This window comes from Eulemur rufifrons, chromosome 4, assembly GCF_041146395.1.
Source record: "Eulemur rufifrons isolate Redbay chromosome 4, OSU_ERuf_1, whole genome shotgun sequence".
Classification (NCBI taxonomy): Eukaryota; Metazoa; Chordata; class Mammalia; order Primates; family Lemuridae; genus Eulemur; species Eulemur rufifrons.
The window spans coordinates 41,435,093-41,453,037 of NC_090986.1; the positions used below are offsets into that span (position 1 = coordinate 41,435,093).

The following is a 17,945-nucleotide window of genomic DNA, read 5'->3' on the forward strand; positions in this document are numbered from 1 at the left end:
GATGGCCTAGGGTATTTTTAGGTTTCTAACAGAAAACAATGTGTACTACCTTCACAATACTTTCACAGAATAGAAATAGAAATAAAATACAAGTCCTCTATTTTTTAAAGAATTTTAGCTTCTCATTATATGATTATTAGAAATTGCAATTCCTTTCATTGACCTGTTGACAAAATATATGCTTCGCCATGACAAATTTAATAGTTATTTCATGAATATGACATGTCCTTTAAGACTTCAGAAACATCACTGAGCCTAAAAATTGGCACATGGAAAAGAAAAGAACTGGGAACTTCTCTAGGGCTGTCAAATGCTATGAAAAGAAGATTATAAAGGTATGTGCATATATGTGTTTAAGGACATGGGTGTGCACACATACGAGAACATGTGCATATTCATAAAACTTTAAGAGTTTAAAATCAAAATTATAAATTAATTCTAAATGGATTTTGTAGATTTTTGAATAAATTTAAGTACAATACACTGGATGATAGCAAATTTAAGGCTCAAATTGAAAATAGGAAAGTAAAACCAGAATCATGCAAAAGATACAAATTTTCCTACAGAGTATCCATGCTCAGTTGGCAAAGAAGTCAGAGTCAAATACAGGCTATATATCAAAATACACAAAATACCACTACATAGTCCATGTAAAATCTGGATAACGGCAAGTTTCTTCATTTTGCTCACCTAATAAATCAAGATGCCCACAGACTTCAAGATATTCTTAAAAGACTTTTTTCCCTACTGGTTTAACAATTAACTTCAGTTTAGAATTGTCTATGTTAGAAATCTCTATTAGTATAATGATTTACCTGTACATTTTCTTGCCTTAAGAGCACAGGAGTACTCACTAGCTGAATGACCTTGAACATGTTAGTAACTTCTTAGTTTTCCCATCTCATGGGACCTATAATGATCTGTATCTGTACATACTACATTAAACTCAAGCTTACCACTGCTAAGCTGTTCAAACTAATTTCCAGAAATTCTTTTCTTTACAATTTGAGAGTACATAAAAATAAAGTTTTCATTTATTACAATGAAAAAAATCTTAAATCCTAACATTACCTTCTGTTCTGTAAAGTTGTGATTTATAGAACAGAGAAACTAACAGAAAAAAACCTCACCATCCCCAAATACAACTTCAACTTTGTTTTTATTGTTACAGGCATTTTTAGATAGAAGAGTTACACCTAGTCCGATCTGAAAGGATGAACTAACAAGTTTGGTAAAAAAAAACTTTCCTTTAAAATAAGTAATAGTTTAATATCTCCATTTCTAAAACTCTCAGATTAGAAAAGAAGAAAGAAAGGTGAGAAAGGAAGGAGAGAGAGGGAGAGGGAAGGAGGGGGAGAAGAAGGAAGGGAAGGAAAGGGAAGAATATAGGGAGGGGAAAGAAGGGCGGTAGGGAGTGAAGGGTAAGGCCTCTACTGAGGAAATGATATGCAGAAGAAACAGCAACAAAAAAAGGAGACAGAGGCAAAAAACTTATAACAAGCTAAGGAGTCACAGAGCATTGCTCAGTTTTAAGAATGGAATAAAGTACTCTCCAAAAGATTTACCTTAAGTCATGTTGGAATAAAGAAAATGGGGTATAGCAAGTAAAGGAAAAAAACGAAAGGTAAGAAAATTGCAGTTTCATACTTCTTGATAAAACTGGACTATACAACTTGAACTGCATGATACTTTTCATCAGAGTTCCTTGTACTGCTTTCATCTGATTCTTCCAAGATAATCAGGAACTTAAATTTTATCTTATACAAAGAACTAAGTTTCTTCCTAATAACTTCACTTTCTATCAAAATGATGACAGGAAGAAAATAAATGCCAAAAGAAGGGAAATAAATATGTAAACACCTAAATTTATATGTGTGTAAATCATTTTTGGCTTATTGGAATGATTTCTGCTAGCTCCTTATAACTTCAACATAATATAAATAACTAAAAACTATACTTCAGAGTAAAATGAAGTCATGCCACCATACTTATACATCTAATGAAGATGAAACTTTAAACTATTTACCTCTACTGACAGTCTGGCTAGGCCAAAAAAGCCAACAAGATCCTAACAGGATTTTCTTAAATTTAAAATACAGATACACGTACACATACACACGATGTATCTTTAATTATATATACATATTCATGATCACATACTTGAAATCAGAAGTAATCCATTGCTTACTCAGTGGTTACATAAACCTTCTTTTATAGGTCAACAACACTAACCAAGATAGATTACATATTTCATTGTTAATTAATTATAATTTTATTTCATAATTTAAGCTTACTTCATCTCACTTCATAAACTTTTACTAAAAAAGGATCTTTTAAGTATAAGTCACAATCAAACGTATTATTTCCCTCTATCAAATAAGCAAAAATTTAGAAAGAGAATTCAATCCTGGCAAGGGCTATTTTTGAAGCTGTTGTCACCACTGAAGTAAAAGATGTTTGAAGACACAAACTATGTCTTACTCATCTTTGTATATACAATTCCTAGCACATTTCTAATATAGTAGGTACTCAAACAGGTTACTTGATTGATCAAATGAAAGAAAGACAATTTCACATTATGGAACAAAAACTGTAAAAATGTTCATCCCTTTGAGTTAGTAATTCCACCAAGAAACCACCTTAAAGAACGAACCTAAATGAATACTTGGATAAACAAGGATATTCAATGAAGTTATATTTTTAACTTGAAAAACTGAAAATAATATCAACATTAAAAGTTAAGGAAATGGAAAGTAAATTATGGTTCACTCACATGACAGTAAACAGTCACAAAGAATTATTTATGAAGAGATTTTACTGAAACAAATACTCAAGATAGTATGTTAAGAAAAAAGTCCCACAAAATTGCTTAATCCCAGTGGTTTTTAAAGTGCACTAAAAAAGACAGTAAATATACATAAATGCTGAATGTGTTTTTTTGTTATATTTTCCATACTGGCATGTTTATTTAAATACATAAAAAAAAAAACTACTGTGCTGTTATTTTTCATTATTATATTAATTAACATAGATGGTTCTAGGCAGTACAATAAACTTATTCTTTTTGTAAAAATTAAACAATACATCATTAGGAGATCTCTACTCATATGTGAGCTGCCTCCTCGATTAATATGGACAAATCATAAACTTTAAAAATTACTTGTTAGTTAACTATCAATGAAATAAAAGCAGAGTCTGAAGGCAAATAAAATGCCCTTTTGGATTTTTTTTTTTTTCTTGCCTTCACATTTGACTCGCAGACTCTTTCTCTTATTGCATCATTGATATTTGTTCACAATATAAAAAAACACTTTTTAGAATCTTCTTCTCTGAATAGAAAAGTCTTAAAAGAAGGAGCTCTTTTAATCTGCTAGATACTTTAGTGGAATGCCAGACCATATTAACTTGGAACTTCCTGCCAACCTATTATTCTACAGTCATCCTGAAAGGACTTGGTTAGAATGGATATTCACTCATCTCTTGGTATCCACTGGGGATTAGTTTCAGGACACCGTGCAGATACCAAAATCCACAGATGCTCAAGTACCTTGTATAAAATGGTGCAGTATTTACACATAACCTAAGCACATACATCCTTCCATATACTTTAAATCATCTCTAGATTATTTATAATACCTAATACAGTGTAGATGCTATTTAAATATTTGCTATACTGTATTATTTAGGGAGTAAAGACAAGGAAAAAAATCTTTTTTCCCAAATAATTTCGGTCCATAGTTGACTGAATCTATGAATGTGGAATCCATGGATATAGAGGGCTGACTGTATACACTCATTCGTAAATTGCTTAACCGGGAATGCATATGCCTGATTATAGTAATTTCAAAATCAGCAATTATTTTTCCATCAAAACATTCAACTGTATTTTAGTGTAGGACCACACATTACCATACTATACATGTGATCAACATCTTAGTTGACGGAAAGCTTAGCTTTCTTACTTTATTATTTTATTATTAATTTTTCAAACATAGCACTTCAAAATCAAATCATAAAACCACTATATTAAGAGATAAAAATTAGGAGCAACTGAAAAACTATCAATTTACTGTTTCTCAATCTGTTTCCTATTCTAAGCTAGGATATAAATCATCATTTTAGACTAATGCAAAGCACTGGTCTTAACAGAACTGCTACAAAATCAGCTTGCCAAACTTTTATTGCAAGTGTGTGTTTGGAGGTAGAGGGTGAGGAGGACAGAATGGCTGGAATTGGACTCCGCAGCCAAACTGTCTGAGCTCAAATCCTCGCCCTACCACTTAGCACATATGTGGCCTTGAGGCGAGGAGCCACACCTTTCTGTGCCTCAGTTGCTTCATCTGTTAAAGGGGATAATGGTAATAACTCATAGGGTTGCTAACAGGAATTAAATGGCACATAATATCAAATTCCTATAACATTAAGAGATACAAATCCAATAGCACTATCTTATTCTAACTAGAATACTCTATAAAATGGTGGTTGTAGCAAGTGGAAAAATCAAAGGAAAAGAAAAGAAAGAACTCTTTCTGCCACTAATAATGTAATTTCCTCATTATTTCCTCATATCCCATTGTTGCTTTTTTATCTTTGTAATCTTAAGTGAAAAATGAAAGCAATACCTTTGAGTATAAGTTAATGAAGCATAAGTGAGTTCAGACTACTGTCCAAATTTCTGGATTACTCAATGTCTGCCAGACAATCATAGTGGGATGGCTGGGTGGGGAAAAACATAGAAGTAAACAATTATAGCAGCACACTATGGCCAATCTTCTGAAAAGACTATTGTATTTTGGTGGCTCAACTTACTGATTTCTCATTTAGTCTACAAATCTCAGCATGCAGGAAGGTGCCTGCCTCCTCCATTCCCATGCAAATGTTCTGACAGAGAGTACCACTGATGTCAGCGATGACTGAAATTGCTATTACACTGTATTATAACTGGCTCCTCTTCCTCTACCCACTCCTTTAACACCCACACGCCTCAGGGGTTTGTTGTTGATCCACCACTATTTTCTCTCTATTGAATTCTCAAGATTCTAACTACCACATAAATACAAAGACTCTAAATATCTCACTTGAGCTTTAAACTCCTACACAGATGACCTAAAAATTCACCTTCAACTCAGCATGCTGAAAACTAAATGTACCACCTTTGGTGGCTCTCTGTATATAAAATCCAAGCCCTCCTTGATGTGGGCTTGGATGCCCACTCTTCTACTTTAGCCTCCTCTCTGCCATTCAGATTCATTCTTCCGAATGCCTAATAAAATTACCACCTAATATTTATTGAATGTCCACTAAATACTAGGCATTATTCTAAGCAGTTTATATGATTAACTCATTCATCTTCACTTCACAGCAATCCCATAAGGTAGATGCAATTATCTCCATTTTCCACTGAGGAAAGTATCTTACCTAAGCTAACAGGCAGTGGAGTCAACATATAAACCTACATCCTGTCATTTTACCTTTATACTATGTAATTTCTTATAAATGGCTATATATGTCCAGCATTGTCCTGAGGATTCTAAGTAAACATGACAAACAAAGCCTATCCCCTCATGGGACTTACATTCTAGTAAGTGAACAGAATAAATAAACAAAAGGAAGAAAAAGCTTATTATAGATTATTAAAAAGTGCTAGGAAAAAAATAAATAGGATTTTACAGTAGAAAATAAAACAGGAGGATCTACTTAACAGTGGTGAAAGAAGGCTTCTGTGAAAAACAACTTTTAAAGTGAGACCTGAAAGACGAGAAGGCACCAAAAGAGGAAGACTACACCCAGTAGGATACAGAGTTGTCAGAAAGCCCAAAAATGGTGTTATGGATTGAATTACGTCCTCCCAAAATTCACAGGTTGAGGCCCTAACCTACAATGTGTCTGTACTTAATTACCTCCTTTCAGGAGGTGATTAAAGTTAAATTAGGTCACAAAGATGGGGGCCTAATCTGCTAGGACTGGTGTCCTTATAACAAGGAGAGGAGACACCAGATTGATCCATCTCTGTTTCTCTTCATGTGCACACAGAGGAAAGGCCATGTAAGGGTATAGCAAGAGGCAATTCTCTACAAGCCAGAGAGAGACCTCTCACTAGAAACCAACCCAGCTGGCACCTTGATCTTGAACTTCTAGCCTCTAGAACTTTGAGTAAATATATTTCTGTTGTTTAAACTAGTCTCTTAAACTTCTTTTGGTTAAGCCACCTGGTAATAGTTTGTTATGATAGCCCAAGCAGACTAATACAGACAGGAAAGACCTAGGTATTTTGTAGGAACTGACAAAAATCAGTAGGCAGGAATACAGAGAGCAATGAAGATAATAATGTGTCAAAGACTCTTAAGCCCATAGATGGTAGATGAACCTTAAATTACATAATCAGAGAAACAGTACCTGGTGCAGGGGTTTTAACTGACAAATGGATTTGGAAACGTATGGTGTGGGTTTTTGTTCTCTCAGTGACTGGAGGCCACTATACTCTACCCTGGAATGCACCAAACAGTCCCACAACAAAGAATTAAACCATTTACAAAATGTTAACAGTGTCCTATTGAGGAACAATGACTAATGGATATGTTTCATTTACTCACGTAACTACTGAAAACTAAGATTTGCCCTTTTTTTGTAGTTCTTACACTACCGAGGAAAGTTCTGAGCTAATTCTAGTGAATTAATAAATATGTATTGTACCTGTGTGCAACGAATGGTGTTGAATAACTGGAGCATGCAATAATGAATCAGACACCAAGCCTAGGCCTAAGAGCCACAGTAAAAGGGATGATACCATATTTCACCAAACTAAGGCATTGGTGGTTATAAGAGGTATCATTTTATGGATCACTAAGAAGGGAATAACACCAAGCAAATTATGCACCAATTGTAAGATATATTCCAATTTCAGAGTTGTTAAAAATGTGAAAAAATACACATCTTAAATAAATGAAAAAGAATAAAAAGTAGCTAAAATGCAAATAGTTGGAGAAGTCATATAAAAGAGTTCACAGAAAGGATAAAATATATCCAGGTAGGATAACATGGACTGCTTCATGCTGAAGGTCATATTTAAGCTGAGTCTTGAAGGACAGGTAGAAGTAGAAAGTTCAGAGACTGAGGGAAAAATTATTTTCAAAAAGAGGTTACTGCAAGAAAGAAAGAATATCAATAATAAAATAAGGAATGTCTAGAGAGAACTATTTAAAGAGAAACACTTAAAAAGTTACAAAGACAGGGTTAGGAAAACCTTGAATGCAGCTAAGCTAAAGAGGCTGAAATTGATCGCATAGGCTTGAGGAGTAATTTTCAAACTCTTTTTTTCATCCAAATAACTTTTTGGGCTATAATATACATCAAAAATATTGCTGACTCTAATAGTGATCCTAAACTGTGGCAGATGAGAAAGGAAAAGAAAAGATTATTTCTTATGGGAGTATATAGTAGTTTGAAAAAGCCCTCTCGAAAATCCTAATTTCTACCTCCACTTTCCCTTAAGAATCACTGCTCTACATAGGAAATCCCTAGAAAAATCTGAGTAGACAACTGATTCAGGTACATTCCAGGAAAGGTAATCCAGCAGAATTGTGTAAAAATTAATGAGAACTAGAATAAAGATCAAGAATCTGTGTAAGAAGCTGATCTTCCAAACAAGAAGTTAAACAAATCTGTATTAGATTATAGTGGGAAAAATGTATGATAGAACTATATAACTTATAGAAACAGGAAAAATAAAGGGAAGACAAAGTATAAGACGCAGATAAATAAGCTCAAACAAAGACAAGTGCATTCTAAAATATGATGAGTCATTCAGACACTGTTGAACAGGCACCCAAGACTGGAAAGAATGAAGGAGTTTAGGTCTGGAAAAAGAGATGTGAACATCATCTAAAAAGAAGTTTCAGTTAAAGCCATACTTTAAATGAAGCTCCAAATAGGAGGCAAGAGAGATATTGCAACAATAAATATTTTTTGAAGTGAATATGTATTAAAGCATGTAATTGCTTTATTATAAGTAAATGTGTTCTTATCTTAGAATCTTATGCTGATCCTTATCATCATTAATTTTAACACTATAAATATGCAAACAAAAAAGCAAAGCATAGTGAAGATTAAGAATATGCTCAGGATCATAGAAAGCAATACAAAAACCAGAGCAATTCATTAATTTCCAACCTGGTGTTAAAGACATTTAGATATGCCACTTATGCATCTGTGTATGCACAAACTTAGTCAAAAACAATAGTCCACTCCTTTGAAAGCAGCACCTGAGAGCAACCAAGAAGGTATAATTATAGAGAAAATTAATAGCAATTCCTAAGTGGTTTCAGTATTCACAGTTGTTCAGTCTAAGAATCATTGCAGTTATGTCATATTATCAAACTGATTTCTCCTTAAAAAATGTTTTTGAAGGTAGTCTGAATATTTAAAGTCAGTATTTTAAAATGAGGTATTTTTTCCAGTATTTTTACGGTAGAAAGGCAATGTCATCTTGTACATGAAAAAGTGTGGTTTCAACCCACACATGGGATGAGGAAGAAGAAAATCTGTAATTCCCTGGTCTTAATACTTAAATGTACTATAAACACATCAAACAGCTTTAACTAAATTCTATTCATTTTGATTAAAATACCTTCTGACAAACTTTCCCTAGGAGTGGTAGAGTGAGAGCTGGAAGGAAAAAGAGAAAGAAGGAAAGAAAAAATGGAAGGAGAGAATGAGAGAAACCAATAAATGAAAAAAGAAGCAAGAGAAGGAAAGGAGAAGTGACCCAGCTAACCTAGTTAATAGAGTAAGATGGTAAAGATCATTACATTACTCCAGAAGAGATTTATTGACCAAAGAGATGTGGTGTTTTTTTGAAAGCTAGGCATGATGAAGACTCTTGAAAATCATAGAGGCTATCTAACTATACAATAGTGCAGGTATTTTTCTCAAAATACTTAGAAGTCAAAGGAATCTGATAGGGAGGACGCAGACCACCTGTTAACCAAAGCAAACAGCACACAATCTGTGATCTGTCTAAATGATTAGATGAACTGAGATGACAGATAAGTAGCATGTTAATGACTTGTCAAAACATGTTCTCATGCTACTTTGTGACAGCTTTTGTTTAAGAAAATTCTCTCAAAGGAAAAAAAAGGCCAAGTAATTTTCTAAAACTACATGTCTTATACCATGGTTAAATTTACACATAGCAAGAAAAATTTTTTTAAAAATGTGAAATACCTCAGTCTGACCTTCATGGGCACTGGTTTCATGCGTAACTCGAATAGCCTGTAATAAGAATACAAGGTGTTTATAAGAAAAAAATGACTATATCCAACTTTTTAAATGAAAACAACAAAACTAAATTTTAACATGTAAAGTCTTATAAAGAAACAACAAATTGGAGGAAATTTAGGAACAGTAATACTAGATACTTAAGACTATCTGGGTAATCAAATTGCTATACTGTCTAACACACAAATCTCTGAAGACTTAGGAAATTAAATATCTGATTATCTGTAATTTCTGGGTATAAGTAGGAGTCATTTACCTTACTTACTTGTCAGAAATAACATTTAACATTTTATTCAATTGAAAGTACAATAAAGTAAGCATCTCACAGGGAGAGACTAAGCTCATCTCATCTGTTTCTCCAGATCCCATGCTCCTTAAACATGCAGTTTCAGTCAGCAATTTAGAAATGTGGAGCAAAAAGCATGCATTTATCAGAAGCTACAGAATTTAGTTTCCTGAATTAAAACAACAACAACAAAAAACCTCTTATAATACCCACTATTTGCAAAGATGCAGAGAAATGGGCACAATAGTAAATTACAGGTGAAAGTACAATATTTATGAATGGCAAATTGGCAATAAGTATCCAAGCCTTAAAAACATGCAAACTGTTTGATCCAGCAATTTCTCTTCTAGGAGTTTATATATTTACATATAATTGCACATAATTATACATAGTCAAGGATACTTGCAAAGATTTAGCTACAATGATGTACCTTGCAGTATTTTTTTAAATTGTAAGAGGGAAAACTATTAAATTTCTAAAAATAATTTATTGATTAAATAAAATACTATACAATGGAAAGCTATGCAGCCATTAAATAATATCAAATATATACTTACTGGTATGTAATACGTTTGTGATAAGTTAAGTGAAAAAAGCAAGTTATAAAACAATATTACAGTGTGATCAAATTTTTGCTTGAAAAATTGTGTATAAACATATATACTCCCTATAAAAATATTAATGGGTAGCTAGCACTCATTGGTAGGATTACTAGTGACTTTTATGTTGTTTATTTTATTTTTATGTATAATAAAGATGTTTTATGAAGTCTCTAAGTTTTCTTTAAAAAAAAAAAATTTAAATAAAGTATACTGGAATGCTAAACAACATGATCAAATTAATTAATTTATTGGGCACCAACTCTACAGAAGGCATTGTTCTAGCCAAATAATTTGTACACTATACGGCTTCTAACTTCAAAGAACTTATGATCTATTTAATAATGTTATTAAAAGGTAAAAAGCTTTCAAAAGAAAAATCAATTTCAAAAGTAAATTTTAAAAACCATTTTAAAACAGTTCTATGAAGTGGTACAATCATTTAAAACTAGATTATATGGCCTAGTTATTACACAATAAAATAGCTAGAGTACGGCCTAACATCTCCCTCGAAGACTTTGTTTTTGCTTTTTGTCTTCAGCCTTGTTCCAGATTCCTAGTAAAAGACATATAAGGTACTACCAGGCATATATTTATTACAGGAAGGGAATGGTAAGAAACAATCATATTTTATTAATTTGTAAATCAAACTACTTTTATCTGCCCATTCAACTCTAGACTAGGAAAAGAAGTGGCAATTTACCAATATTTATGGATATTTCAGATAAAGTTACCTGAAAAGTACAAAAGGCCTTTCTTAATGGATACATTAAACCCATAACTGCTCAAAACTATAGTTTTAAGACAAATCTCCAAACAGAATCTACAAGCCCACAAAACTTTGCCCACGTATAAGATCAAGACAGAAAGAAGGTACCGACGTCATAGTTCTCCAGGTATCTGGCTCGTTCTTCAGGGCTCATTGACACAGACTCTTCCAGGAATTTTTTCAAGGTTGATCCAGATTCTAAGAATATCAAAGAAAATAAAATTGAAAAGGCTTAATATAGTAGAGACCAATATATGAAAATACTAGAAGTATTTCTTAGACAAAAGTCTTTCTCTAGTAAGTTAGGAATGTAAGAATCTTGGGATAAATTATAAGCACTAAGTATCTGTTTGTTGAGCTTCTGTTTATCAATACAAAAGAACAGGAAGGAGTAATATTTCTTCTAACAGTACATACATTCCCATTATAGAAGAAAGAAGAGGGGAATGCTTTATTTTATAGTTTGAAAGAAAGAATTAGAGCACCACCTACTGCTCAATGAAATGAACTCATATCTTAAGGGGGAAAAACAAGCAGTAATGAAAAATTATTTACCAAAGTGCATCTTGTCTTTATTGTTTGCAATAGCATGGATCAGTCCAATTGTTCCACAAGCATTGCTGATTGTTTGCTTCATGAAATATACTGATGCTGTAACATCCTGTCCCTGAGATTTTATTTTTTCTTCCTCTTCTGTTCTGAATACTTCATACTATTTAAAATAAAAAGTCATCAGTTTACATGTGGAAAATAATACATTAAAAATGACTCAAATGGTTTGTAAAAGACAAAATGCATACGATGAACCTTATTTTTTTTTAAATATGCTTAAAATTGGGGGGAAAGGTGGTACATGGGCAATGTATGTAACCTGCAATTCTGTATCCCCCATAACAATAAGATGAAATAAAAAAAAAAAAAAGAAACCTCATTAACCCAACTATGGTATAGTATTTTTACATTGTCACCATTATTTCAAGTGTCTTGCACATTGTATAAACATGTTTACAAAATAAAGAGTGTATCTATCTTAAAAAAAAAAATATGCTTAAAATTAAAGAATTAATTTATCACCTACCAGATTGACAAAAGATTGAAGAATGACCCAGTGATGGTAAGGGTATGGGCAAAAAGGCATTCTCATATGCTCTTATTAAAAGTATACTTTTGTACAACTATGCTAGAGGGCATAAAGCAATGTGTATTAACATTTTGAATGTTCACACCCTTCTAACAAGCAATTTGCTTTGTAGAAGTCTGGCTTAAGACATAATCTTCAAAATGTACAATGAGATATATACAGTTTTAAGAATATAAAACTGGAAAAGTCCTTAATATTAATCAATGAAGATTTGGTTAATATATTATAACACATCTATTATAGTATAATAGAATATCATGAAGCATTTTAGGATGAATAAAGTGGATTTGTATAATCCGACTTAGAACTCTGTCCATGATTATAGAGTGATATTAGGTCAGTATATATTAATATGATTCCCATTTATGTTTTTAAAATATTTACTTTATTTATGCATTGAAAAGTCTGAAAGGGTATGAAAAACTTAACAGAAGTTATCTTTGAGCCAAGAGATTACTGGAAGATTTTCACTTTCTATTGTTATATTTCTATATTGTTTATCATTGGCAATAATATTTTTCCTTTTTGAAAATCATGCTATATTAATAAAATTCACACTATATAACCATATGATAATCATAACTAACATTAACCATCATCTATTGTATAACTGGTTACAAAAGCAACAGGGTATAATAATAAATGTCAGAAGTGTAGCCTCTACAACAGACTGCTTGGGCCCGCACCCTGCTCAGCCATTATTAACTGTGGGACTTCAGCAAATTACTTAATGTTTCTGTACCTCAGTTTCCTAATTGTAGAATAAGGTTAAAAATAACAAAGAGCTTAAAAAATGGGCAAGGGGGGATAGAAAGATGGTTTTATTGTTGTTTATTGTTTGCCTGTAATTTTCAGTTTCTAACAGAGTGAGGTTAGCTAATTACAGCCCACTGGCCAAATCTGGCCCACTGCCTGTTTTCATAAAATTTCATTTATGTATTGTCTATGGCTGTTTTTAAGGCAAACTTGAATACACTTACAACAGTAACTTTAAGGCCTACAAAGCCGAAAATATTTACTAACTGGCCATTTATAGGAAATTTTTGCTGATCCCCGCAATAAAGGAAACAAATGATGTTTATTGAAAACCCAGAATTAAGAAACTGCTTTGAACAAATATATCTAAGATATGGATTTTATGAATTGGTTCTAAATTAAACTTTAACATTTTCAGAATAAATCAACATTAATTTATTCATATAAATTCAGTTGATAAAAACTGGAGAGGTTCAGTATATTAAGGTTTATGCTAAAAAGTTTATACAGTTCTAGAATTTAGTTTGCTGTTAATATTAATGTTCCTGTTGACAATGTAAAGATTTGATAACTTCTCAAGATTTAACGTTTAGAAAAAAATCCCAAAATGATCCAAAACAAGTATAGGAAAAAAGGAAAAGTAATTATAGCAGCCAAAAGAAAAAAACACAAGGTCAAGAGACATAATTGACAAAGAGAAATAAATTTATAGCCTCGTTAGCTGTGATTCACTGGCTGGTATGTACTATTATAAAGGACACATTCAAAACACCATCATTAATGGCTACTATCAAAAAGACAAGCAATATAAATGTTGGTGAGGGTGTGGAAAAAGAGAACCTTAGTATACTGTTGGTGGGAATGTGGATTGGTTCAACCATTATGGAAAACAGTATGGAAGTTCCTAATGAAATTAAAAATGAACTATCATATGACCCAGCAATTCCTCTTCTGGGTATATACCCAAAGGAGACAAAATCACCACCTTTTAAAGATACCTGCACCCCTATGTTCACCACCACATAATTCACAATAGCCAAGATATGAAAACAACCTAAAAGTCCATGGATGGCAGAATGGATAAAGAAAATGTGACACACACGCACACACCTGAATATTATTCAGCTTCAAAAAAGGAGATCCTGCCATTTCCTACAACATGCATGGACCTGGAGGACATTATGCTAAGTGAAATAAGCCAGAAAGAAAATATTGTAGGATCTCTTATATGTGGTATGTGGAAAAAAAAAAAAAAAGGAGCTCAAATACACATAGAATGAAACAGTGGTTACCACAAGGGTGGGGGAGGGAGAAAATGAGAAGATGTATGTAGGCCAAGGATACAAAATAGCAGATATGTAAGATGAACAAGTCCAGAGATCTAATGGACAACATGAAGACTAAAGTTAATAAAATTATATAATATATTAGGGATTTTTAACAAATAAGTGGATTTTAGCTTCTCTTGTCACAAGTAACAATGTGAGATGATAGATGTTAATCTGCTTCACTATTATAACCATTTTACTACGTACATGAATCCCATGACATCATGTCATAAATCTCAAATATATACAAAATTTATCTTTTAAAAAACACTATCATTTGACTTTATTTAAAGAATAATGAGGTATCCATGACAGTTTCTTTGCTATTAGTAAGCTTAAGTCTTTCATGAACAACTACATATTCAATTTCTAAATTAGAACTTAGAAGACTGAAATGCTTTGTATCTCCTAAAACATGCACTAGATATCCTCTGAGTAACCTTGTAATACGTCACTTGTGAGCTGAAATAGGGATCTACCAAACTGTAAGAGGTATCAATAAGTAGTACCTGCTACTTATATTCCTTACTTTATAAATAAGTATAAATACTTATATAAATATATATTTATATAATCTTTTTACTTATATAAATACTTTAGAATTGTGTTTTTACTAGCAATAGGTCCAAGTTTTTTTTTTTTTTTTTTTTTTTTTTTTTTGTTGAGACAGAGTCTCACTTTGTTGCCCAGGCTAGAGTGAGTGCCGTGGCGTCAGCTTAGCTCACAGCAACCTCAAACTCCTGGGCTTAAGCGATCCTACTGCCTCAGCCTCCCGAGTAGCTGGGACTACAGGCATGCGCCACTATGCCCGGCTAATTTTTTTCTATATAGATTTTTAGGTGTCCATATAATGTCTTTCTATTTTTAGTAGAGACGGGGTCTCGCTCAGGCTGGTCTCGAACTCCTGACCTTGAGCAATCCACCCGCCTCGGCCTCCCAGAGTGCTAGGATTACAGGCGTGAGCCACCGCGCCCGGCCGGTCCAAGTTTTTTGAGTTCTGATAATCTACTAAATGAAGAAGTCCTATTGATAAGGATAATATGATTTTTAATACCAATGATGCAATAAATGAAAGATAGCAAATCTAATTTTTATCCTTTACCAAAAAAAAAAAAAAAAAAAAAAGTAGGTAATAAAAATCAATGGTTTGGGAAATTTACAATTCAGACAATAAATTCATATTTGTATCATATCAGCTAAGAAAACCTAAGCTTTAAGCAACTGATTTTTTTTTTTAATTCTTTACTGCTCTTCACAATTGGGGTGCTGGGATAGTTATCTATTTGCTTATTTTAGTAATCAAAAAAGGTGAAAATAGGCCAGGCATGGTGGCTTATGCCTGTAATCCTAGCACTATGGGAGGCCGAGGCGGGAGGATCCCTTGAGCTCAGGAGTTCGAGACCAGCCTGAGCAAGAGCGAGACCCCATCTCTACTAAAAACAGAAAAAATTAGCTAGGCATGGTGTTGTATGCCTGTAGTCCCAGCTATTCAGGAGGCTGAGGCAGGAGGATCGCTTGAGCCCAGGAGTTTGAGGTTGCTGTGAGATAGGCTGACGCCACAGCATTCGCCCGGGAAACAGAGTGAGACTCTGTCTCAAAAAAAAAAAAATACCTGAAAATTTCTTGACCTAAATTAAAAATTGGGAAAAAAAAAAAAAAAAAGGTGAAAACAACGCTGGACTGAGAGAGAATAAACTGAAATTTTTGTTTTACTCTACTATAAATTTAAGAATAATCACAACCTTACCACTAAAAGTAGGGATTTAGATAATCACTCAGAAATTCCTAACTTTAAATTTCTATGGATATTACAAATAGCAAATACAAAGAAATACCATTTCCTTTAAAAAAAAAAAACTTGTTTTGTACAATCTTTAAGTAGAAGAGAGAATATTTTCAATGTTATTTAATATTTATCTTGAATTGAGGCTAATTAGTTATGGGATAAAGAAAATGATCCAGGAATTTCTAGGATTGAGCAAAGCCCAATTCTTAACTTCTGTGAAATTTGGCTCCATTTACTCCTGAAGAATAGGATGACATGAGCATGTATATGTCAAATCATCAACACATTTCTCCCACATTTTCCCAAACATTTACTTCTTCATTTTTTTATAACTACTGAATTCATCCTATTGTTTCTAAGTTTAAAAATAAAAATCAGCACTTTGAGAGGCCGAGGAGGGAGGTTCACTTGAAACTAGAAGGTCAAGAACAGCCTGAGCAACATAGACAGACTATCTCTATAAAAAATAAAAAATTTTAAAAATTAGCTGGACATGGTGGTGACTATAGTCTCAGCTACCTGGGAGACTGAAGTGAGAGAATCATTCAAGCCCAGGAGTTTGACACTACAGTGAGCTATGATCACGCCACTGCACTCCAGCCTGGGCAATGCAGTGAGATCCTATTCCCAAAAAAATAAATTAAATTAAATTAATAAATAAAATTCAGAAGGATGTAGACTTAAAAGTTGTTTTAAAATGCACTTAAAAGTTCTGGCTCCATTTCTTTTATATATATATATATATATATATATCTACATATACACACACATATATGTAATATGTGTATATATATTACATATATGTGTGTGTATATGTAGATATATATATATATATTTTATGACATCATTCTAGAAGAAAGGACTAAAATATGGAGATTTGAATTTAAATACAGAGATCTAAGAATAGCTATTTATAATCGCCAAAACATCCTAAATCTGCCAACTAAATTGTATTTGAATTTAGTGATTCCCACCCAAATCAAGTTTATTTGAAAATAATGTAACCCATGTTATCAGTTTCCCTATCTCCTTAAAATAAGCAAAGGAGATTTCGTTTTTATATATATTGAAAAAAATTTAAGATTCTAGTACTTAAAATTTCTAAAATACGTAAATCAAAATGTGATTAAATGTCACATCAAAACACAGTTGAGGCAAAGTAACCATATTTTATAAAAGAAGATAACTAGCCAAGCTTAAAAGACTAACGTAGGGCTTTACTATCAATCTATAAATCAAAATCTAAATATCATCTCTTTAATAAAACATTTTTAAGATTTCCTTACTGCCCAGATTGCCTGATTTTATGCAATAAGGGACCATTTGCTCTTAAAGATTGTAGTTACTACATTATAAAAAGTTTGTAAAAAATTTTTTGAAAAAACTGTATTTACCAGAAACTTTATATCTTATTTAACAATTACCTTTTCTGTAATAGGGAAGAGAAGCAGCACTGCACAGACTGGTCTTGGTACCATGCTAAGGAGTTCAGGATCCATCCCATATACATCAACAAATTGCCAGTTAGGATGTAAACCTAATTGTTTAAGAAACTGGCAAAAGAAAAAAAAATAGTAGAATGTTAGTTACTGTTAGTTGGTAAAAAAAACAAAAAAAAAAAACAACATTATAACAGGGAAATGAACAACTAGTATGTACTATGTATCTAATACATATAAAGAGATATAATACAAATGTTCAATAAGAATGCAGTAGAACAGCACATATCAAAACATCACATTATACACCACAAATACATGTAATTTTTATTTGTCAATTATACTTTAATAAAACTGCAGGGAAAAGAATGCAGTAAAGCAGGTTTTCCGTGAAAGAGACAGCAATTTATTTATAGCACATAACAAACATTTAAAATTCATGATGTGAAACAAAACCACTTCTTTCAAAATCCATTACTTTGGGATTAATAAATCAGGGCTTCACCAAATATACACAAATTAGCTTGGTTGATATCTTAAACTCATTTCCAGCACTTGATTTTTA

General features: G+C 32.5%; 1 protein-coding gene across 1 annotated transcript in view; it reads right to left on the bottom strand.

Moving 5' to 3' along the window:
* UCHL3 (ubiquitin C-terminal hydrolase L3) overlaps positions 1–17,945 on the bottom strand; it is a 57,054-nt gene that overhangs the window by 30,742 nt on the left and 8,367 nt on the right. Inside the window, exons 3-6 of the mRNA XM_069467144.1 lie at positions 17,366–17,494; positions 11,486–11,642; positions 11,043–11,128; positions 9,223–9,270 (exon numbers count right to left, since the gene is read on the bottom strand). Of these exons, the coding sequence (XP_069323245.1) occupies positions 9,223–9,270; positions 11,043–11,128; positions 11,486–11,642; positions 17,366–17,494 (420 nt within the window). The remainder of the gene's footprint in view (positions 1–9,222; positions 9,271–11,042; positions 11,129–11,485; positions 11,643–17,365; positions 17,495–17,945) is intronic.